Below are 24694 nucleotides of genomic sequence, written 5' to 3' on the forward strand. Positions count from 1 at the left end.
GCAAAAGTGAACTACTTGGATTTCATCAAGATATAAAGCTTCTGCACAGTGAAGTAAACAATCAACAAAACTAAAAAGCAGTCTATGGAATGGGAGAAGATATTTCCAAATGATATATCTAATAAAGAGTTACTATCCAAAAATCTATAAAGACCTTACCAAATTCAACACCAAAAAAAAATAATAATAATTCTGTTAAAAAAATGGGCAGAAAACATGAATAAATATTTTTTCCAAAGACGACATCTAGATGGCTAACAGACACATGAAAAGATGCTCAACATCATTCATCGTCAAGGAAAGACAAATCAAAACTACAATGAGCTCTCACCTCACGCCTGCTAGAATGGCTAAAATTAACACAGGAAATCACAGATGTTGGTGAGGATGTATAGAAAGGGAAACTTTCTTACCCTGTTGATGGGAGGGCAAACTGGTGCAGCCACTCTGGAAAACAGTATGGAGGTCCCTCAAAAAGTTAAAAATAGAACTACCCTATGATCCAGCAATTGCACTACTATGTACTTATCCAAAGAAACAAAAATACAGATTCAAAGGGATACATGCACCCTGATATTTATAGCAGCATTGTCAACAACAGCAAAATTACGGAAACAGCCCTAATGTCCATCAACTGAGGAATGGATAAGGAAGATGTAGTATACCTATACAATGGAATATTACTCAGCCATCAAAAAAGAATGAAATCTTGCCATTTGCAATGATGTAAATGGAGCTAGAGTGTATTATGCTAAGCAAAATGAGTCAGTCAGAGAAAGACAAATACCCAAATTTCACTCATATGCAGAATTTAGGAAATAAAACAGATTGACATGGGGGGAGAAGAGGCAGACCATAAAACAGACTCTTAATTACAGAGAACAAACTAAAAGTTGTAGGAGAGGAGGTGGGCTAGGGTATGGGCTAAATGTGTGGTGTGTATTAAAGAAGGGCACTTGTGATGAGCACTGGGTGTTATATATAAATGATGAATCACTAAATTCTGCTCCTGAAACCCATATTACACTATACAATAACTAACTAGAATATAAATAAAAACTTAAAACAACAATACAAAAAGAAAAATATTGTGCACTGTTGGTAGAATTTTAATTGGTACAGCCACTATAGAAAACAGTGTAATGTTCTTCAAAAAATTAATAATAAAACTGCCATATGTTTCAGCAATTCCATTTCTGGGAATATACTCAAAAGAAACAAAAACACTATGCTGAAGAGATATCTGCACCCACATGTTCACTACAGCATTATTTCCAATAGCCAAGATATAGAAACAACCTAAATGATACCAATAGATTAATGGGTAAGGTAAGAGTGATACACAGACACATACACACACAATGCAATATTATTCAGCCATAAAGAGAAGGAAATCCTGCCATTTCCAATGACATAAATGGACTCTGAGAGCATTATGCTAAATGAATTAAGTCAGAGAAAGACAAACACTTGTATAATCTTATTTATATGTGGAATCTAAAATTTTAAAAACTCATAGAAAAAGAGATCAGATTTGTGGTTACCAGGGGCAGAGGTTTAGGGGTTGGGGAATTAGATGAAAAGTGGTCAAAACTACGACTTCAAGTTATAAGATAAGTACTAAGGATGTAATTTTACAACCCAATGTCTATAGTCAACACTGCTGTATAGTATATTTGAGATTTAAGAGAGTAAATCCTAAATGTTCTCATCATAAGGCAAAGAACATTCTTTTTTTCTTATATTGAAATGATGGATATTAACTAAATCTACATGATAATCATTTCACAATATATATATAGGTCAAATTATGCCACATAACTTAAATTTGTACAGGGCTGTATGTCAATTATCTCTCAATAAATCTCAAAAACATTTGGAAAAAAAGAACATTAATAAGAATAGTTAGAGACAATGGAGCCTTCTACTAAAGCAGTAGTATAAAGGTAAGTATGTGTTACCATTATAGGTGAAGAGAAGCCATTTAGTTATTCCTTTAACAACATTCATTAAAAACAAAAAATTTTCAAAACATTGTGCTCAGATAAAGGGAAAATAAGAATAAATAAGACACAATCCTTACCTTTGAAAAGCTTGAAACATAATGGAAGCACAGAGTGACATAACTATTTTAATATAAAAACAAAGTGCTATGAGAATATGTAGATATAGTAAGCTCATCTTTGCAATAGAAAACATCTGTCAGATGTTTAATAGTGGATAAAGGAAGAAAGGAATTAAGTACAGGAAACAAAGAGAACAAATGGACAGGGTCTTGAAATTGAAAGTGCATGTTACCTAGGCTGTTGCTGAGAGATTAAGATAAAAGGTTTTGGAATCATGCAAAACCTACATTTGAATTCTAAGCCATTCTACTTTTTTATTATGTGATCATGAATAAATAACCTAACCTCTGTAAAAATGAAAATAATAAGTATTGCTTTTAGCATTGTTCTAAGAACTAAATTAGATGTAAGTAGGAAAGCACAGTGCCTGTCCAATAGAAGCAAAAAAAAAATGGTATTTGTCATTTTAAAGTAAGTCAATTCATATTGTAAATTGCAAAACACTATACAAATATAAGGTATTATTTTTTCTAAAATCTGATGAACAGTTTAAAAACACATCTAAATATGTAAACATTTTATAACATTTGAGATTTTCCCAAGTACTTATATTTAAAAGCACTTCTACCCTTAGAGTATGCTTATATATTTCTATGTGTTTAAACAAAGGAATATACTGTATCCTTCTGAAAAAAAGCTAATGGGGTAAAAACTATATGTTTTAATCCTAGTTACCCAAATATATTTTCTAATATGACATGCTTATAAAAACAAAGTTGCAGTTATACTTAAGTTAAAAAATTTAATTAAAAAAACTAGAAAGTTGCACCTAAATGTTATTAGTTACTTTACTATAATGCCACAAAATCTACCTTTTCTTCTCTTTCTATTTCAAGTTGTTTCTTAACAGACAAAAGTTCACTTTTGAGATTAGACAATTCAGACTCCTAAAGAAAAAAACATGAAATTTATAAGTGTATCCTTGTATTTCTCAAAACAGTGAAAATGCTAACAAATGCTTTATATTTAGTTTTACAGAAAAATGAATTCACTCATAAAATATATAAACTTGAAGTCTACTGATATGGAGGCTGCTAGTTGAACATGACTAAAGATTTCATTTAGACAAATTTCATATAGTTTTCTCTAAAGAAATATTTAACACTATATATATATATATATATATATATATCTTCCTTACCTTCTCCCAATCTATCCCATTCCTCCTCTCCCAATCTCTATCAGAGCTCCAAATTTATTTGTAACTGGAGTTTGTATTTATTCATTTGAAAAAAAAAGTCTATTCTACCATTTCAGAAAATAAAACTGGAAAACCATTTACCTATAAAACCTATATTTTTCAAATCTAAAATTCTTTGATTCCACAGCTCAAAAATTTTATTTAATATTATTCTTTACCCTAGCCATGCTGATATGAAAATTGGCTTTTACTGTTCTTCATTCTGTATCTTACCAAAGATGCTTTCATTGATGACTGTTCTTGTTCCTTGCTTTTATAATGTCCTAATTCTGAGTCTCTTTCTTCAACTATTTTATCATATTGGTGCTACATTAAACAGAGAAAATATTTTAGGTATATTAGAACACAGATTATGTTTAATAATACTCTTATCCTTATGCATTTAATATTGGCAGAAAATGTCAATGAATTCAGTTATATACACATTTGAGCTTTTTCTAATTTTTCAAGTCATTTTTTATTCAAATAACAAACAATGAAACATAGAAAACAGTCTTGAAAGTAATCTAACATAAGAACAACAAAAAGTCTTTTTAATTGGAAATGCTGAATTTTATTATTTAAAAAATAGGCTAGAAATACCGAGACCTCTTAGAAATGTAACTGATTCCAGATCTGGGGCAGGAAATACAAGATGAGTCTTGAACATTTTGTCATAATAAAAAGGAAAAAAGCTGTCAGAGATTATTAGGATCAAGTCAAAAGGACTGGCCAGCTAGTTTGAAGAGCCTCCCACTGGCCAAAAGAAGAACTTGAGTGTCAAGGATTAGACTGAATTAAGACATACCAAATACAGTATTCAATTTAAATCTCTGAATTCCTAGTATTTTAATGAATTTTGTTAATTTTTATTGTTAAAATACTTTTTAATCTTCTTGGTTACCTCATAACTATGTTATATCCCACCAACAATTTTAAAGATGAATAGGTAGTTAGATCCCACCTCTTCTCTCCAGATCTTGAAGGGAATAAAGCTGAATTCCATAACAGAATGATTACTTTTAAAACAACAAAAAATAAAGCATACTCACAAACACAAAAAACATCTATTTATACCACTTTCATCTATTTATACTGATAAAAATTTGTTTAGCCTAATATATGTTAGGTACACATAGAGGGTATAAGTATCTACCAGATACATATTCTGGGGATCTACTTAAATAAATATTAGGTGAAAAGTGCTCTAAGAGACCATTAGGAAAATTCAGAAGGAAAGTAATTACTTCTAAACATCATTTGATGACAAGAAGAGATATTCTCAAGGAATATACCCAAACTCAGCTTTGTGTGGTTAAGACCTGAACTTAGGATATTCTTGATCTCCTATTTCTCTATCTGTAATCAGTCATCATTGTATAATTTTCTGACAAATCAGAATGCTTTCTTGATTTTAACATTTTATGCATAAAATGGCTCTAATTAATAGTTCTTCATTAAATGCACACGTTACCTTATGTTTTTCCATAAGTGCTACCATTTCAGCTATTTTATGTTGACATCGTATATCAATTTCTTTCTGTAACTTTACTGCTTCATCAGCTACTGCTTTTGCTTTCTCAACCTATAAAATAAAGTTTCTTAAAATTAATGCACAAAAAACAAATTTAACTTAAATGTAAAGACCATACACACTATTTACATAAAGTGCAAAAAATCAAATACCAGGAAATTAGGAAAGCCAAGTAAAAAATGCATTACTATTTTGGTTTATTTTAGGGTGTCCTATCAAGTGAGATGACAGTATAACACTGTAATAAGCATTTATCTTTTCAAAATAATACACTGCTCAATACTCAAATACTTAAAATAACAAAGATACTTTTAAGCTTCCTCAGAAACTAGTTAACTGTCTCATATAAATTTATTAAATCTTTTAAGTCATAATTTTAAAATTAAAAATTGTTTTTCTCTTAAATTGCTAATAAACAAATATAGAGCTTTAATATAACAAATTTTCAAATATGTTTAATTTTTCCTACCTCTTGCAAAAGATTTTCTTCTGACACCTTTTTGTCCTCAATTTCTTTTTGATAGCTGCCAGTCATTTCTTTAAATTTTTGTTTGGCATCTTCTAGTTCTAACTCTAATTTACTGACCTTTGAGTAAAGAAAATAGCATGAACATTAGTAAGTGATGTGGATTTCTTGAAAATATTCTGTGTTCAGTCGAGATACAAAGTACACGTACCAATTTAAAGTCCCAGCAACAGTGTGTTAGGAGTTTTGCCTGCTTCACAGCCTCATCAATAGTTGATAGTAACAGTCAAAAGTACTTGCCTGAAGTTTTGTTATTTAATTTGTATTTTCCTAAAAATTTTAATTCTTCATTTTTTTCCATTCTGTAAAATTTCTATTCAGATCTTTCACTTATCTATTTAGTTATTTCATCCTAATGACTTATAGAAATTCTTTAATTATGGATTCTAATATTTTGTTCATTATATGTGTATAATGGATATTCCTCCAAAGTATGAGGTTTGTCTCTGTTTTCTAAATAAGCAAAAATTATTAATTACAGCATATATGGGTTTATCAACATTTTGAAACATGATTGTATTTCTTACACTGCTTAGGAAATCTTTCTTGACCACCAGACTACAGGAGATACTCTGTAATTTTGCTCAAACATTTTGAAGCCCTGCCTTTAACATTTACATCCCTAAGCAATTCATTTTTGTATGTAGCATAGAGGTACAATTTCATGCTTATATATGAAGAGTCAAATGTTCCAGCACTACATATCTATAATACTACCCACCCCTGTATTATATCAAGTTATCACTTATGCATGGATCTCTTCCTAGATTCTCTCGTGTTAAACTCATCTGATTACCCCTCTGCCAGTACTATGCTCTTTATTACTTTAGCTTTACAACTAATCTTTATACCTGGTTGGGCACATTTACTCCCCCTTGTTCCTTTTGAGAACTGTCTTAGTTATTCTTAGCCTACTGCTCTCACATTTAAATTTTAGAACCAGTTTGTCAGTTTCTACAAAAATCGTTGGTGAAATTTTAATTGAATATGTAGATCAATTTGGAAAAAAACAGCATTTTCGTATGTCATATATTTTTTAAATTATACTTTTTCTTTTTCCTTTTTTTTTTTTTAGGTAGGCTCCACACCCAGTGTGGAGCTTGAACCTATGACCCTGAGGATCAAGACCTAAGCTGAGATAAAGAGCCAGACATCTAACCAACTAAGCCACCCAGGCCCCCCTAAAATTATACTAGTAGTAAATTATATTTTCTAATAATTTTACAAATTGCAAATTTGTACAACTAGTAATATTTCTCTGTAATGGCCATATATCTAACAACCTTAATAAATACACTTAATAATTGTATAATTATAGATATACTACATTTACAACTCCCATCTAAAACTACCTGAGTTTGTTTTTTTTTTCACCTGAGTTTAAAGTATGCTTTGTTAAAAGATATTAAATTGCTGATTCAATTTCTGTAGTAAGACTAATAGTCAGGCTAATTATTTCTTTTTAAGATTGTTTTTTGGTTAATCTACTTCATTTTAAGTTTTTCAAATATATTGGCATAATGATGTTCATAGTAAATCAACTATACAGGTTCCTTGAAAAAGAAAAGCTGGAGGCATCACAATTCCAGACTTCAAGTTATACTACAAAGCTGTAGTGATCAAAACAGTAAGATAATGGCAAAAAAAAAAAAAAAAAAGACATATAGATCAATGGAACAGAATAGAAAATCCAGAAATAAATCCACAACTACATGGTCAATTAATCTTCAAAAGCAAGAAAGAAAATCCAGTGGGAAAAAGATGGTCTCTTCAACAAATAGTGTTGAAAGCAACATGCAAAAGATGAAACTGGACCACTTTCTTACATTATACACAAAAATAAATTCAAAATGGATTAAAACCTAAATTTGAGACCTGAAACCATCCATAAAAAAGCTAGAAGAGAGCAAAGGCATTAATTTCTTAGACACTGGTTATTGCAACTTTTTCTAGATAGGTCCCCTGAGGCAAAGGAAACAAAAGCAAAAATAAACTGCTGTAATTATATCAAAATAAAAAGCTTCTGCACAGTGAAGGAACAAGCAACAAAACTAAGCAGCAGCCTACAGAATGGGAAAAGATACTTCCAAATTACATATCCAATGAAGGGTTAGTATCCAAAATATATAAAGAACTTACAAACTCAACACCCAAAAAACAAATAATTCAATTGAAAAATGGGTAGAAGACAGGAGACATTTCTCCAAAGAAGACATACAGGTGGTCAAGAGACACATGAAAACATGCTGATCATCACTTACTGTCAGGGAAGTACAAATCAAAACTACAATGAGATATCACCTCACACCCTGTCAGAATAGCTAAAATCAAACACAAGAAACAAGAAGTCTGGGCAAGGATGTGGAAAAAAAGGAACCTTCTTGTACTGGTAGTGGAAATGCAAACTGCTGCACCCACTCTGGAAAACAGTATGGAGATTCCTCAAAAAAGTTAAAAACAGAACTACCCTATGATCCAGAAATTGTCAACCAGTAAAAAAACACTAATTGGAAGGGTTATATACACATAATAGAATATTACTCAGCCATAAAAAAAAAAAAACAAAATCTTGCCATTTGCAATGACATGCATGGAGCTAGAAAGCTAGAAGGTATAATGCTAAGTGAAATAATTCCATCAGAGAAAGACAAATACTTCATGATTTCACTCATATGTGGAATTTAAGATACAAAACAAATGAGAGCAAAGAAAAAAGAGAGAGAGACAAAGCAAGAAACAGCCTCTTAGCTATAAAGAACAAACTGATAGTCACTATAGAGACAGTGTGCAGAGTGGATGAGTTAAATAGGTGATGGGGGTTAAGGAGTACACTTGTTGTAATGAGCACCAGTTGTTGCATGGAATTGTTTAATCATTATATTGTAACCCTGAAACTAATATTACACTGAATGTCAACTGGAATTAAAATAAAAACTTAAAAAAAGAATAAACAAGAGAAGGCACAAATAACCAATACCAGGATTGAAAAGAGAACATAACTATAGATGCTGCAGACAATTTTATAGAAAACATAGATGAACTCGGCAAAATCTAGAAAAATATTATTTACCAAAATTGAAGAAATAATAACTAAATAATACTACAACTATTGATGAAATTGTATGATAAATTACAAACCTTTCCACAAAGAGAACTCTAGGCCCTGGAGGTTTCATGAATGAGTTCACCTTTATCAAGATATAATGTATATGCAATAAAATACAGAGTTATTTTTAGTGTAACAGTATGGTAAGCTTTGACAAATGTTTTTACAGCCATGTAATGACAACATCAATCAAAACATAGATCATTTCCATCATCCCAGAAAGTACCCTTAATGCCCTTTTGCAGTCTAAGCCCCATTTCTCAAAGGCAACCAATATTCTGCTTTCTGTCTCTATAAATGGCTTTGTCTATTCTAAAACTTCATTTAAATGGAATTATGCCAATCATATCCTCTTGTCATGTGGATTATTTTGCTATATTCTAAGATTCATCCATGTTTCTGTAGAGTCAATAGGTCTTCTTTACTGCTGAGTAATAATATTCCATTGCATGAATATATAACAAATTTGCTTATCTAGTCTCCTGTTAATGGGTATCTGAACTTTCTAGTTTATTATAATTATAAATAAAGCTGCTATGAGTATCTTGTACAATACTTTTAGTAAACATATTTTCATTTCTCTTAAGTAAATATCTAAGAAAAGAATCACTGGATCATGTATGCTTAGTTTTTTAAGAAACAACCAAAGTATTTTCAAAGTAATTGTACTATTTATACTCCTAATAACAAAGTTTGAATGTTCTGGTTAATCTGTATGCTGACTAGCATTTGCTGCTGATGGTCTTTTTAACTTCAGCCATTCCTGTGGGCAGTGCCCTGAGCTTAGTTTCCTGCTCTGTTATAGTCATCTTGAAATTTTTGATGATTTTTGAGCTAGATGCCCCACCTTTTCACTTTGCACTGACCCCTGAAAATATATAGCTGGTTCTGCTTGTGGGTGTAGTAATATCCCCTATGGTTTTTATTTTTCATTTCTTATAACCATAGTGTTGAACATTTTATCATGAGCTGATTAATCTTGTACATTTCCTTTGTGAAGTGTCTATTCTCTTGCCAATATTTTTATTTTTTTATTGTGGTAAAATACCTATAACATACAATTTACCATCTTAACCTTTTTAACTGTACAGTTAGTTTATATTGTTATGGAACCAACTCCAGAACTATTTTATAAAAACTAGACTTAAGTACTCATTAAACAACAACTCCACTTTCTCCCTCCCCACAGCCTTTGGCAACCACCATTCTCTAGCCTATAAATTTGGCTACTCTTAGGTACCTCATATAAGTAGAATACAGAATTTGTCCTTTTGTCCTCAAATTTTATCCATGCTCTAGCATCTATCAGAATTTCCTTCTTCAGGCTGAATAATATTCCACTCTACATATATACCACATTTTGTTTGTCCATTATATATGGACAATAAATAAATGTTGAGTTGCTTCTACCTTTTGGCTGTCATGAATAATGCTGCTTGTGAACATGGGTGTACACATATCTCTTTGAGACTCTGCTTTTAAATCTTTTAGGTATATACCCAGAAGTGGAATTACTGGATATATGGTTAATTCTCTTTTTAGTTTGTTGAGTAATCGCCAGACTACTTTCCATGGCAGTGGTACCATTTGACATTCCCACCAACATTATACAAAAACTCAAAATGATCTACAACTTCACCAACACTTTTTTTTTATAGTACCCATTCTAATGGATGTGAGGTGGCATCTTATTGTAGTTTTGATTTGCATATCCCTAATTATTAGTGATGTTGAGCATCTTTTCATTTACTTATTGGACACCTATATATCTTCTTTAGGGAAATGTCTATTCAAGACCTTTGCAATTTTTTAAATCAAGTTGTTTGTTGTTGTCTTTAGCTCATTTTGAATTGGAATATTTACCTTTTAGTGTTGAGTTTTAAGAGTTCTTTATATATTCTCAATATAGGTCACTTGTCAAATAAATGTATTTCTCAGTATTTGCACCTTCTTTGTATCTTGACTATTTTCTTAATGACACCTTTTAAAATACAGATCTTTCAGATTTTGATGAAGGCTAATTTATCATAATTTTATTAATATTGCTTTCTGCACCCTAAGAAATCTTTGCTGACCTCCAAGGCATGAAGATACTCTCCTATATTTTCTTCTAGAGGCTTTAGAGTTCACTATTTTTAGGTCTATAACTCATTTAACTTTTGTTTATAGCTTGAGGTAGGAGGGTTTTTCCCTCCATATGGACATCCAGTTATTCTACAACATTTTTTGAGGAGAACCTGGGTGGCTTAGTGGTTGAGTGTCTGCCTTTGGCTCAGGTCATGATCCTGGAGTCCCGGGATCGAGTCCTGCATCAGGTTCCCCTCAAGGAGCCTGCTTCTCCCTCTGCCTATGTCTCTGCCCCTCTCTCTCTCTCTGTCTCTTATGAATAAATAAAATCTGTTTAAGGATCCCTGGGTGGCTCCGCGGTTTAGCGTCTTCCTTCGGCCCAGGGCGTGATCCTGGAGTCCCAGGATCAAGTCCCACATCAGGCTCCCTGCACGGAGCCTGCTTCTCCCTCTGCCTGTGTCTCTGCCTCTCTCTCTCTCTCTGTGTGTCTCTCATGAATAAATAAATAAATAAAATATTTTTTAAAAATCTTTTTAAAATAATGAAATAAATAAAAAATTTGTTGAAAAGACTTTCATTTCTCCCATTGTATTTTTTGTCACCTCTGTTGAAAAATCAATAGACTATATATCAACTAGTCTATTTCTAAACTTTAGATTCCACTGATGTTTTTGTCTATCTTAACTATAATAATACACTATCTTGATTACTGTAGCTTTATAGCAACTCTTCAAATCAGGCAGTCTAAATCCTCTGACTTTATTTTTTTTCCTCAAAATCGTTGGGTCCTTTGCACATTCATATACATTTTATAAACCGCTTGTTATGGTCTATATAAAAAAATAAGTTTGCTAGAACTGTAATGGGGATTGACTGACTCTAGATCAATTTGGGAAAATTTGACATCTTTAAGATACCAAGGCATCCAATCAACGAACATGAATATGTTTATTTTTACTTAGTTAGGTCTTCTTTGTCTCATCAATGTTAGTACTTCTTAGTGTATAAGTCTTCAACATACTTTGTTAAACTTGTCTCTATTATATGGATTTTGATGCCACTGTGATATTGTGTTTTAAAATTCATTTTTCAGTTAGTAGTTATCAATAGACAGAAATACAATTGATTTTTGGTAATCAACACTGTATCCAGTGACTTTGCCAAGTTTACTTACTAGCACACTAGCAACTTGTAGGAACCTTAGAATTTTTTTTTAATATAGACAAATATATCATTTAAGAAGATAGTTTAAGGGCACATGGGTGGCTCTGTCAGTTAAGCATCTGCCTTTGGCTCAGGTAATGATCTCAGGCGCCTGCCTTAGCAGGAAGTCTGCTTTTCTCCCACTGCCCCTCCCCTTGCTTGGGCTCTCTCTCAAATAAAATAAAAACCTTAAAAACAAAAGAAGAGATAGTTTAACTTATTCTAATCTATAAATCTTTTTCTTAATGTACTAACCTCCAATACAAGTACAGGTGATTAGAGCAAAAATCGTTCTTGATATTTGAAAAAAGGGGATTCAGTCTTTCATTGTTAAGCATGACGATGGCTTTAAATATTTTGTAGGTGCTCTGGGTCAAACTGAGGAAGTCTATTTCTAGTTTACTGAAAATTTGTTATCAAGAATGAGTGCTGGGGAGCCTGGGTGGCTCAGCAGTTTTTCCAATGGAAAAACAATTTTTTAGTATCGGCTTTCACTAGGTTTCTTTTCATTATTTTATAGTGGCTGCTCTAGGAAGAATAATATGCCACTTTCAGCTCAGGGTGTGATCTTGGAGACCCGGGATCAAGTCCCACGTCAGGCTCCCTGGATGGAGACTGCTTCTCCCTCTGCCTGTGTTTCTGCCTCTCTCTGTGTCTCTCATGAATAAATAAATTCATGTCATATATGCTTTTTCCACAACCACTGAGATGATTATGATTTTTCCCTTTCATTATGATACAGGAAATTACACTAATAGTCTTAAATTTTAAAATTACTTTCCCCAGAAAAAAAAATCCCCACTTGTAGCTTTAATATACTGCTGGATTATATTTACTAATATTATAATTAGGATTTTATATCAATATTTATAAGGGATATTGGTCTGTAATTTTCTTCACTTGTAATGTCTTTGTCAGGATTTGGTATCAAAAAACCAGTTGGAAATTTTTCTTTCTCTTCTATCTTTAGGAAAAGTTTGTAGAACACTGGTATTATTTCTTTAATTTTTTTAATTTGAGTATACAGTGTTACATTAGTTTAAGGCATACAATATAGTGATTCAATGTCTCTATACATTATGCTATGTTCACCACAAGTGTAGCTACCATCTGTCATCATAGAATACCATTATAAAAACACTGACTATATTCCTAATCTGAATCTTTTATCCCATGACTTATTCATTCCATAACTAGGAGGCTATATCATTCATTTTGCCCATCTCCCCAACACTGGTATTATTTTTTCCTAAAGTGTGTATTAGAATTCACCAGTAAGACCTTCCATATCTGGGTATTTCTCTAGGAAATTTTTTATGACAAATTCAATATCCCTGGTATATGGCTCTTTAAGTTTTTCTATTTCATCTTATGTCAGTCTTAGTAAGTTGGATTTTCCAAATTTTCCCATTTCATCTAAGTTTCAAATTTATTGCCATAAAGTTGTTCATCACATTGCCATATTTTACTATTTATAGTATCTACATTAATAATGTCCTATTTCATTCCTACCCTACAGTGAGTTTTATCCTCTTTTTGTAATCAATCTTGCTAGGGGATTATCCATTGTATTAATATTCTCAAAGAATAACTTTTGATTTCATTGATTTTTTCCTTTTTTCTCTTTTTTTCTCTATTCTTTACTATTTCCTTTTATCTATTTTCTGTGGGTTTAATTTGTTCACCTTTTTTCAGTATCTCAATAAAAATTTGAGTTATTTCTTCTGTTCTAAAATAAACATTTTTTACACATTTCCCTCCAAAATCTGCTTTAGTTTCATGCCACAAATTTTGACATGCTACATTTCTATCATTATTCAGATTATTCATTAAAATAATTTCTGAAAAAAATAAAATAAAATAATTTCTGATTATTTTCCTTGTGATTTCTTCTTTGGCCCATGAATTTATTTACCAGTGTGGTATCTAAATATTCAGCCTTTTTTAGGTATGTTAAGGTCACCTATTTCTAGGATAATTCTGATGTAGTGAAAGAAGAGACTCTGTAAAATCTCAATCATTTAAACATAGGGAGACTTGTCTTATGGTTCAGCATATGGTCTTTCCAGTAAACATTCTATGTGTCCTTCATTATAGCTATGGTGCTCTATAAATGTAAATTAAGTCAAGGTGATATATAGTGTTGTTCAGAATTTCTACATTCTTACCAATTTTTCACTACTATCAACTGCTAAAAGAGGGATATTACAATTCCCAACTATGATTAGATTGTCTAGTTCTCATTTTAATTTAAGTTTTTGTTTCATGTTTTTTGAAGCCCTTTCACTAAATACAAACATATGCATGATCGTTACATCTTCCAGATGAACTAAGGCCTTTATCACTGTGAAATGCCCCTTTGGATCTCTGATATTTGTATTTCAATCTATTTTGTGTATTCTTAAAATAATCACTCCAATTTTCCTATTCTTACTGTTTGCATGGGATACGATGTATCTTTTTAAAATCTTTATTTTCAACTTCCTTGTAACTTTATATTAAATAAAGTGTGTCTCTTATGGCCAGTTTATAGTTTAGTCTCCATTTTTTATTCAGACTAACAATCTCTGCCTTTTTATTAAAGTAGTCCACTGATATTTAGGGTAATTATCGATATGTTTCATTCAGATGTATCATTTTGCTCTTTGCCTTCTATTCATATCACCTTTTTTTTTCTGCCCCTTTTTTGGGTTTATCAAAACTTTTCAGTGCTCTAATTTTTTATTTCAGCTTGAAGGAGATGAAGGTGCAATGTCTTTGGTCATCGCAAATCTGGGTTCATCTGAAAGAAATGCCTCCACCTTGCTGCCTAAGGTCAGCCCCGATGAAATCAAAGTCGTACACCTGAAATGCCACTGGGGAAGTTGGTGTCACATCTGCCCTAGGCCTGAAGATCAGCCCCCTGTATGTCTCCAAAAAAGGTTGGTGATGACACTGCCAAAGCAACCAGTGATTGGAAGGGTCTGAGGATTACAGTGAAACTGACCATTCAGATCAGAAAGCCCAGATTGAAGTATCTTCTGCCTCTGCCCTGATTATCAAAGCCCTCAAGGAACTGCCAAGAGACAGCAGAAAAACATTAAGCACAGTGGAAATACTACTTTTGATGAGATTGTCATCTCATCAACAAAGCCAAACAGATGTAGCACCAATCTTCAGCCAGAGAACTCTCTGGAACTATTAAAGAGATCCTGGGGATACCCAATCTGTAGGCTGAAATGTTGATGACCAGCCTCATGATATCACAGATGACAACAACAGTGTGTAGTGAATGCCCAACTAAGTTAAGAACTCCAAAGGAAAATATTTCAATAAAGGATCATTTGACAACCGATGGAAAAACAATTTTTTAGTATTGGCTTTCTAGGTTTCTTCTCATTATTTTATAGTGGCTGCTCTAGGGAGAATGATATGTATCAATAACTTACCATAGTGTACTTAAGACTTAATAGTGTACTACTTCATACATAATGAAAAAATTTTACAACAAAATAGTCGTATTTACCCTCCTCCTGCCCTTTGTGTCATGGTTATCATATATCTAATGCACTCTATATAGCATTTCTTAAAGAAGCCATATATATACCTTAAAAATTAAGAAAAAAATATAGCGTTTTATATTTATCTGCATATTGTTTCTAATTTTTTTCATTCCTCCCATTGATTCAAATTTTCATCTGATGTCATTTTCCTTCAGATGAAAAAAAATCCTTTCGCATGTCTTTGGCATTTAGTACAGCTTTCAAGGTCCTTATTTTTGCGGCATACAGAATTGTGGCTTGATAGTTTATTTCTGGCACCATTTTACAGATGTGTTTCCTTTGTTATCTGGCCTTCACTGTCCTGATTGAAGGTCAGCCCTCATTTGTGTCAGTGTTTCCCCTTTCTCTGAAGGAGAAACTTGATTTTTTTTGTTTTGTTTTGTTTTTTTATTTTTTTTATTGGAGTTCAATTTGCCAACATATAGCATAACACCCAGTGCTCATCCCATCAAGTGCCCCCCTCAGTGCCCATCACCCAGTCACCCCCACCCCCCACCCACCTTGAGGGAGAAACTTTAAAAGTTTCTCTTTATTTTTGGATTTACCACTGTGCATAGGTGGTATCATTGATACCTGCGCCTAGGTATCATTTTCCTTATCAGTTATCATTTTCTTTCTGTTAATCTTGCTTTAGATTTGCTAAAAGCCACAGATCTGCAAATTTATGCTTTTATTAAATGTGGTAATTTTTTCAGAAATTTTTCAAATAACTTTCTTTTGCCCTATTCTCCCTCTCTTTTCTCTCCTTAGGGTCTCCAATTACACATTTATACCTACTTGATATTGTTCCACAGGTGACTAAGGAAACTTTCTTCTTCTTTTTAATTTTTTTTCCTGTTTCTCTGACCATTTCTACTAACCCAGCTTCAAGTTCACTGACACTCTTTTCATCTACCTTCAATCTACTACTTGGACCTTTGAAGTTTGTAAGATATTTTATTTTTCAGTCTAGAATTTCTATTTGATTCTTTTTTAAAGTTTCCATTTCTTTGCTGAGATTCTCCGTTTGTTATTTCATGATAATCACACTCTCCATCTTTGAATATACTTATAAAAACTAAATAAATGACCTTATCTCCTAATTCCAACATCTGGGTCATCTTAGAGTGATTTGCTATTGACTTATTTTTACACTAGCAATGGTTACCATCTGTGTCATCTTCATTTTAGGGCTACTACGACAAATAATGCTGTTATAAATATTTTATATATTTCTCTTTATTCTACCTATAGAAGGCTGAATTTATAGGATATCTGTTATCAGTTACTTTTCTATATACCAGCAATATGAGAATTCTTTTCATTTTTATCACAATGTTTATATATTTTAATTTCAAATAGTATTAAAATAAGATATAAGATCTTTGCTTTCCTAGAAAAGGAACATCATTCAAATACTGAGAAACATTGTTTTCCATTCAAGACTCAAAAACTATTTGAATACTGTCAGTTGTTGTTCAGAGACTTGGGAATAAAATAAACAAATTAAGGCTTTGACATCATGAGCTGACATTTCCTAACTTTGTTTCTACAAAATCAATGGTTCTCAAACTTCTTGTGCAACAGGATAATCATATATAGACCTTCTATAAAACACAGATTCCAAGGCTCCACCTCAAACCTACTCATTCTCAAATCTGAAGATATGGGTAAGGAATGCACACATATACCACACATGCTCATATATTTAAGCTGCTTAGATTGTTCTAATACAGCTCAGTCACAAACAAGCACTCTATTACAACTAAAAGGATTCCTACAACCTCAAAAGATAATTTTTCAAAATAACTGCTAAAATAAAAGAGTATAAAATTCTTAAGTTCTCATCTCCTTACTAGTATTTTAAAAACAAAAATAAAGATTCCAAATACCTTTATCTCATAAACATTCAGTTGCTTGCTTTCTGCTGTACCCTTTTTTTTCAAGGCCTTATTCTGTAAAAAAAAAAAAAATTAAAGAATTATGCTTACTAACAACGTGATTCAATTCTGCACTGCCACTGACTTAGACTGAAATTACTAAAGAAAAGGAAAGAATTATTCTCTAAAAGTATAGTGGAAAAAAAAGTTTTTCTTTAACAGTTTAATTTTGAGAATCAGTACATACCTCCTGCTGGAGTTCTTCAATACACTTGCTTTTATTTTCAACTTGTTTCTTTAAATTGTTACACTAAAAAATTATGAGAAACTAATAATTATCTTATTCCATATTCCAGTCAATATAGGTAATTTCAAACTAACAAAAATATTGCATAAAATAACATAAAGGTCACTTCAAAAATCATTTAGTTTAGTAATCCCATTAATGTCAAAAATTATGTGATTAAGTATAAATTTTAATAAAGATTTTCTCAATGTAAATTTGAAATTCTTAACATTTCTCAACCTATTTAAAGAATACATGAATTCAATTACTTTAAGGAAAATGTACTTCTTGGTCAATTAATTCAATATAAATGGCTGAATTATATCATTAATTGGATTTTGAAAAGCTACAGCCAGAAGTAACATTACCTATAACTTGCCTTCTTCCTTACTCATTATTCTCCATTTCTCATTTCCGAGTCTCTTATACTTTTATATTTGGGGAAGGGGAATAATATAATAATCTACCTCCTTCTAAATTCATTCTAATATAGAAATACCACCTAAACCAATTTTTATATCTCACTTTGAGAGACTATTTCACCTGAGTACACACACAATTGGATTAAGAGGCATTAGGCTAAGAAATATCTGGAGTACCATAAAAGCAGCACAGATTTCTAAACAGTCGTAAAATGTTACAGATATGTAAGTTGTCCTAATTTCCATCTAGAAAGACACTCCAATGGAAAAAAATTAATCTCTCAGCACAAAATACTCTGTTAAATATTTTATTGCAAAACCCATATACAGTCACAGTCTGCTATTATTCTAAAACTGAGTAATACATGGCACAGCTATTTAATATCTCATTTTTAATATGCCCCACCTCTATATGGTCTACTTCAGAAAACGCAAAGGAAAACTAAGGAAGAAAAGCTATAGAAAAATGAGAAACATTTTAGTGACTTTCATGCCAATTTTACTGGCATAAACATATTAGGTACAACTATTATACAATGTTTACTTATTTTAAAAATCAATAATTTCCAATTTTGGCAGAAAAGCCACCTATATACTCTGAACAACCTTCCTAATAAAGATAATTTAAAAGGAAATGGCTACAAAATAAGGAATCTGCTTACTTGAAATATAACTTTAAAGTGGCAATAATAGGTTTGGGGGTAGCACCAAAGCCAGCTAAGGATATCTGCTAAAACTACCTAGGAAAAGGGAGATAGGAGGTAAAACTTAGAGCCCACTAAAGGAAAGGAATTGAATAAGACAACCCTGCATAAAGCCACAAACTCAAAAGACTACCTACTCCATGAAAATGTAAAAATAAATAAATCTGTCACATAGAGGGGCACAAGAAAACTTGTCTGCCTTGATGTTAGCACTAAGTGAAAGGTATCAAAATGGTCTCTGCGAATTTGTAGCCATGAGGTGCACTTATAGGAGTTTATAGCCTGATTTCATACTATTGCTAGGATTTGGAAAAGCCTAAAATGGAGAATTTAATTTAAAATGGTTCCTGGTGAAAGGTGCTCCTAAAGAAATCCTTTTGGGAAGATATAAACTTTAACACAAGTCTCAAAGAATTCCCATAGATAAAATTCCAAAGAATCATAAAGAACACAAAGAATTCATAAGAATCAATGAGTAAACATCAGCAGAAAGAATGAAAATCAGACTTATCCCTGAAAAGACTTCAGATATTGATATTCCTATAAAGCCAACTTTATAACTCACATTACTACAGTCCAAAAATAAGTGCATGTCTTACTAAAATAATGACATCAAAACTATCAACTTTGAATGTCATTTGACTGCTCCATCTTACTTTTTTTTCTGAATAAACTAATGAAAATTAAAATAACTTGTCACTCCTTTTAAATTTAAATAATCTCCAAATTTAGGGCTAATGAAGATAAATATATTTGGCAGAATGTCTAAAATTCTTGAAAAGGATTTAAACTACCATAGTTTTTTTTTCCCCCAATCACAGTCCATTTCTTTTCTTTTTTTTTTTAAGATTTTATTTATTTATTCATGAAAGACACAGAGAAAGAGGCAGAGACATAGGCAGAAGGAGAAGCAGGCTCCCGATAGGGAGCCCCATGTGGGACTCGCCAAAAGCAGACGCTCAACCATTGAGCCACCCAGCCGTCCCACAATCACAGTTCATTTCAAAGTAAAATAGCAATAAAGAATTTGATTTACCAGAATTCTACGCAGAAAAAAAATGGGATTGATTATCAGAGGTCAGAACTTCAGAGAGAACCATACTTTTCCAGAGCATTACTTATGTAGAAGGTCAAGTTTAGGACAAATGTATAGAGATGAGAGAAGTGAATTGGGATGGGCAGCCAGGCAGTAAAAACACTTCACAACTTCACATAAAGAGAGTAGAAAATTTTCTGTAGCTCCTTTGAGAGAAATGTCTAACAACAATGTTTAAAAGCACCTTGCCATTCTAAACATATCTGCAACAAATGCAGCTTCTGAGAGTGTAAAATTTGGGGAAAGGGAAAAAGATAACTAAAGAGGAGTTTAATGAAACTTTGCTCTTTGAAATTTTTAAGTACAAAACTCCTGAAACCAGAGCTTCTTCAAAGAAATCTGTGGTAAAATCCAACATTATTCCTTTAACGCCTTCAAAAGAGAACTGAAATCTCCCTGTACAGGACAGTGTAAAGACTGGTCAGAATCTAGTCATACATATATTGTTACAAAGACTCTTCTTAAAAACATTTCTTGCAATTTGATAATACCTTGTTTTCTAAGATCTTCATTTGTTTCTCTTTTTTTAAAACTTCACATTCAATGCTGCGAGCCTAAGAAACATTATTTGCCATCAGATTTAAAATGTTAACAGAATTTCTATTTTCTTCTATGAATATCTTTCAAAAGTGGAATTACATAACTTAGTCTTATATTTCTACATAAAATATCCATACTCCCAGTTTAATGCAGTATCCTTTTTTAAAAAGAAATTATCTTTAATTTTTTTGTGTTAATGTTCATCATTCTTATTTTAATCTTAACCCAATATTACTTTGTAATATTTAATCAACTTTCCCAGTTTACCCTGAATTTCTTAAAGTTGTCTTGTACAGAAATGTTTATAATCTTTTAAATGTATCTTTCACAAACATCTGTTAACCTGAACCTCAGAACAACCCAATGATAAAGGGCAGGTATTATTATATCCATTTTAGAGATGAGAAAATAGTCTCAGAGAGAGCATGTATAAAATAATATAAATGTCTGAACTAAGGTAGCGAATTGGGGAGAAAGGTGTAATGAATTTCAATATCAGGCAAACTTCTGAGAACTACTTCCAAATTGGATTCTTTTGGGGAAACTGTTTCAATAAGTTAATTGAAATCCGACCACGGAACAAGCTTAAAAGTGCTAACAAAGTGTAAGTGTTTCATTTTCAGCTTTTTTCCTTATCACTAATATCTTGTACATTGGTGAAATACATTTAAATTCCTGGTAAAGGATTTTTATTTTACATTGAACAACAAATTCATATTTTTCTCCATCACAAAATAACTAGTGTCCTGAAGCAGCCTGTGATGCAAATTTTAAAGTAGTATATTACATAGCAAACCTTTGGGAGATTAAATTCCATTGTCTAGTTGAACTTAATAAATATAAAGAAAAAAATACCTTTTGGAGAGAAAAAAAGTGTGGTATAGTCTAAACAATGTTAAAAGGCCAGCACTACTACTTCTTAGTCATGTAGCCTTCCTTTCAAGGCTTTTTCACCCTTCGGAGGCCTAATTTCTTAATTTATAAAACGAGGAAAAAATAACTTGCTGTTAACTAAGAATGTATATAAAGAACTAGAATGTTCCTGGTACACTGTCAGCCATTAAAAATATTAGTTCATCTCATCCTTAGTCCACATAGTCTTACAACTTTCTAAAAATAAATACGACACTTCTCAGGTCAAAATTGTTCAATAACTTCAAATTCCTAAATATAGTTTATGAAGCCTTAAATAATCTGCCCTCATCTCTCTCAATCTAATTTCCCCTATCCTTCATCTCTCCATGCTCATCTCTCTACTCTCACCTTTTCCTACTCCCTCCACTATTACTACTATCTTAAACTCCACCTTTTAGCCAAGATGAACTTTTCATAGTTGTTTAAATATGACACTCTCTCATACTCTGTATAGAGTGTATGTGTGTGTGTGCTTATAATTTATAATACTCTCTTCCTGATATATTTGTGTCCACCCCTCTGCCTTACACGAATTCCTATTAATCTTAGGTTTCAAACTGAATGTCACTTCTTCCAGTAAGCTTGTCCTGACTCAACTTTTGATTAGATGCTCCCTGTATAGATTCCAATATCATTTACATAGAGAACCTGTTTTGGTTTGGCCACCATCCTTTCCTGAGAAGACACTATTAGTATAAATTCCATAGTAATCTGGTTTATTAAACCATGTGGTTTGATGGAAGCTGATCTGTCTCTAGGAGTAGGTGGGTACACAGCTTAGGCTTCACCAAATTACTTTACCCCTTAACCACAATGACTGACTCAAGAATAAGTAAGTAAACTAAACTAGGCCAAAGTCCTTTCCAAGATTTTTTTTCAGAGCATTCAAGATGTTTTTTTAAAGCCTTCCAACTGATCCCAGTGCCCTTCACATCTCCCCATTCCATTCTTAAAAATTAAAAATGTCATTTCCCTAATTTTAAAAAAAACCCTTAATTAGATTACATATTATCCACCAGAACAAATGAAATCCAAACTGGGCACCTGGAACAATGCCTCACACATGTACGTAGCTAATAATATGTGTTGAATGAATGAAAAAACACAGTCAAGGCCTTTACAATCTAGCTTGATCTTTCTATTTAGGCAAATTTTCCCCCACTATGTATATTGAATATTATTATCATGTTACATATTTTGTACTATTCCACTTCTGTGACATTCTTTGCTTAAAAATCTTCCTATCTCAACTTGTTGAAATCATATCCACCAAAGCAAAACACAAACATCAATTTATCAGTATGTTCCTTACTACTAAAACATGAGCCCCTTTAGCCTAAAAATGTAAATCAACATTAAATATTGAACATTTATGGGGTTTTGCTTTGTGTTTTTTAAGTAGGCTCCACATCATCATGGAACCCGACTTGTACTCATGAGCCCGAGATCAAGACCTGAGCTGAGATCACAGTCAGGTGCTTAAGTGACTGAGCCACCTAGGTGCCCCTAAATATTGAGCATTTATGAAATAAATTTAGAATTATGCCACTATTTCTTCTAGATATAAACCATGTAAGCAAAATAACCCAACATTGCCTATAGTTTAAAGGTCAATAGCCTACAAGAGTCCCTATATCACTATTTATACTATAGCATACATACTTCACTTCTTTTTTTAAACATGTGCTGTTTATTTTAGGACTTGAAATTCTGTTATACAATTTATTATTAAATATAACATACATTTTCTTCACTTTTGTCCAATTTACATTTAACTTCGTCTCCTTTCCGTTTTAGTTCTTCTCTCACAGATACCAATTCATTCCTTAAAGGAAGTGGAAGAGTGACAGTGAAAAAATTTTTATATTTTTGTTTCATTCCTTTTCTGGGATTTCTTAAAATCATGGACTATTATATTTTCTGTTGGTTTAGATTTTCTTTTTCTTTTTTTTTTTTTGGTAATTTTTCATGCATTAATGTCAACAGGTACACTTCCTCTCCTACACTTAAATTATTTTATACACTTAATTTGTAACTAATCATCTAGATCCTTTATCCATTAAAAAAAAAAAGAAATACTTTTTTTAAGTCATGATTTCACTTTACTCGTAAGTCATAAACCAGTCATCATTCTAACATGTCACAATTTTATACAAATAAATTAGGGACATAAATACAAGTGATTTTAATGAGATATTTACATAGACAAATATCCTTACATATAGAGAGAGTATCTCTGGAAACACACAAGAAACAGTGATACTTCTGGGGAAGGAAACTAGATAGCAGGGAGACAATAGGAAGATAGTTTTCTTTCCCTATGTGCCGCTTTGTCACTTTGAAACTTGTGCCATATGTTTGTATAATCCTTTCAAAATTGTTTAGATTAAAAATCTGCCTGTTACACATTAAAGCAAAGGTACCTTTGTGTCAGATCCTTGAAGCTATTTCTAATTACAGTCTCTCTGGTTAGAACTAATACGTTGCTGGGTCTAGCCTGTATGCACAGAATATCATTCACCCATATGGCTGGCCTTGTAAAAACTGAGTCCAGGATATTTACTCTTTAACTGAGTATTAAAAAAAAATTTTTTTTATGATAGTCACACAGAGAGAGAGAGAGAGGCAGAGACACAGGCAGAGGGAGAAGCAGGCTCCATGCAACGGGAGCCCGACGTGGGATTCGATCCCCGGTCTCCAGGATCGCGCCCTGGGCCAAAGGCAGGCGCTAAACCGCTTCACTACCCAGGGATCCCGAGTATTAAATTTTTAATTGGCATATTCTTTTTTTTTAATTGGCATATTCTTATTATTCTTCTGTATTTATATTTAGGTTCTTTAAGTCTATAGGTACATGCACGAAAAGCTATTAACCAAATAATTTGAATCCTCTTAAACAGCAGCTTTCCCTAAAATAGGTCTTCACTTTTTATCCTCAAAATATACAGTGCCTTAATCACAGAGTTTGAATCTAAAAATAACGGCTACTTCTGAAGGAGAAAATTGAGCAAAAACAACAAAAGCAATCATTAGAAGTATGATAAAAAATGACTTTCTAAACCTAGAAAATAATGAGTTATGTGGCCAGGAACTGTACGCAGCACTTTGTCCACATAACCACATATAACAAAATGTTATATATTAACCAAATATTAAAAAAAAACTTAATATGTCAGAATATAAGTACGAACAAGAGCCCCCAAATATTTGGAAATCATCCAAATTACTAATGGATTAAAAGGAAATAAAATACAAAAACAGGTTACTTAGAAAATAAACATTAAAACACTATATCAGGACACCTGGGTAGCTCAGAGGTTGAGCGTCTGCCTTTGGCTCAGGGTGTGATCCTGGAATGGATTTCCACATTGGGTTCCCTGCAGGGAGCCTGCTTCTCCCTCTGCCTATGTCTCTGCCTCTCTCTCTCTGTCTCTCATAAACAAGTAAATAAAATCTTTATAAAGTAAAAAAATAAAACACTATATATCAAAACCCAAGTTCATAGATCCATAGCTGTGTTAAGAAGTAAACTACTATCTTGAAATGTTTTTATTATTTGAAAAAGAGAAAAAAAACCTAAGTATCAAT

The 24694-nt window shown here is 32.2% G+C and overlaps 1 protein-coding gene across 2 annotated transcripts in view; it reads right to left on the reverse strand.

Moving 5' to 3' along the window:
- SYCP1 (synaptonemal complex protein 1) overlaps positions 1–24694 on the reverse strand; it is a 108885-nt gene that overhangs the window by 27292 nt on the left and 56899 nt on the right. The window contains exons 21-27 of one of the 2 annotated variants that reach the window (XM_041754164.1): positions 22850–22931; positions 17391–17453; positions 17156–17218; positions 5310–5426; positions 4781–4891; positions 3541–3633; positions 2939–3013 (exon numbers count right to left, since the gene is read on the reverse strand). In XM_041754164.1, coding sequence (XP_041610098.1) covers positions 2939–3013; positions 3541–3633; positions 4781–4891; positions 5310–5426; positions 17156–17218; positions 17391–17453; positions 22850–22931 — 604 coding nt within the window. The remainder of the gene's footprint in view (positions 1–2938; positions 3014–3540; positions 3634–4780; positions 4892–5309; positions 5427–17155; positions 17219–17390; positions 17454–22849; positions 22932–24694) is intronic. The other variant, XM_041754165.1, reaches the window with a different exon arrangement.

This window comes from Vulpes lagopus, chromosome 5, assembly GCF_018345385.1.
Source record: "Vulpes lagopus strain Blue_001 chromosome 5, ASM1834538v1, whole genome shotgun sequence".
NCBI lineage: Eukaryota > Metazoa > Chordata > Mammalia > Carnivora > Canidae > Vulpes > Vulpes lagopus.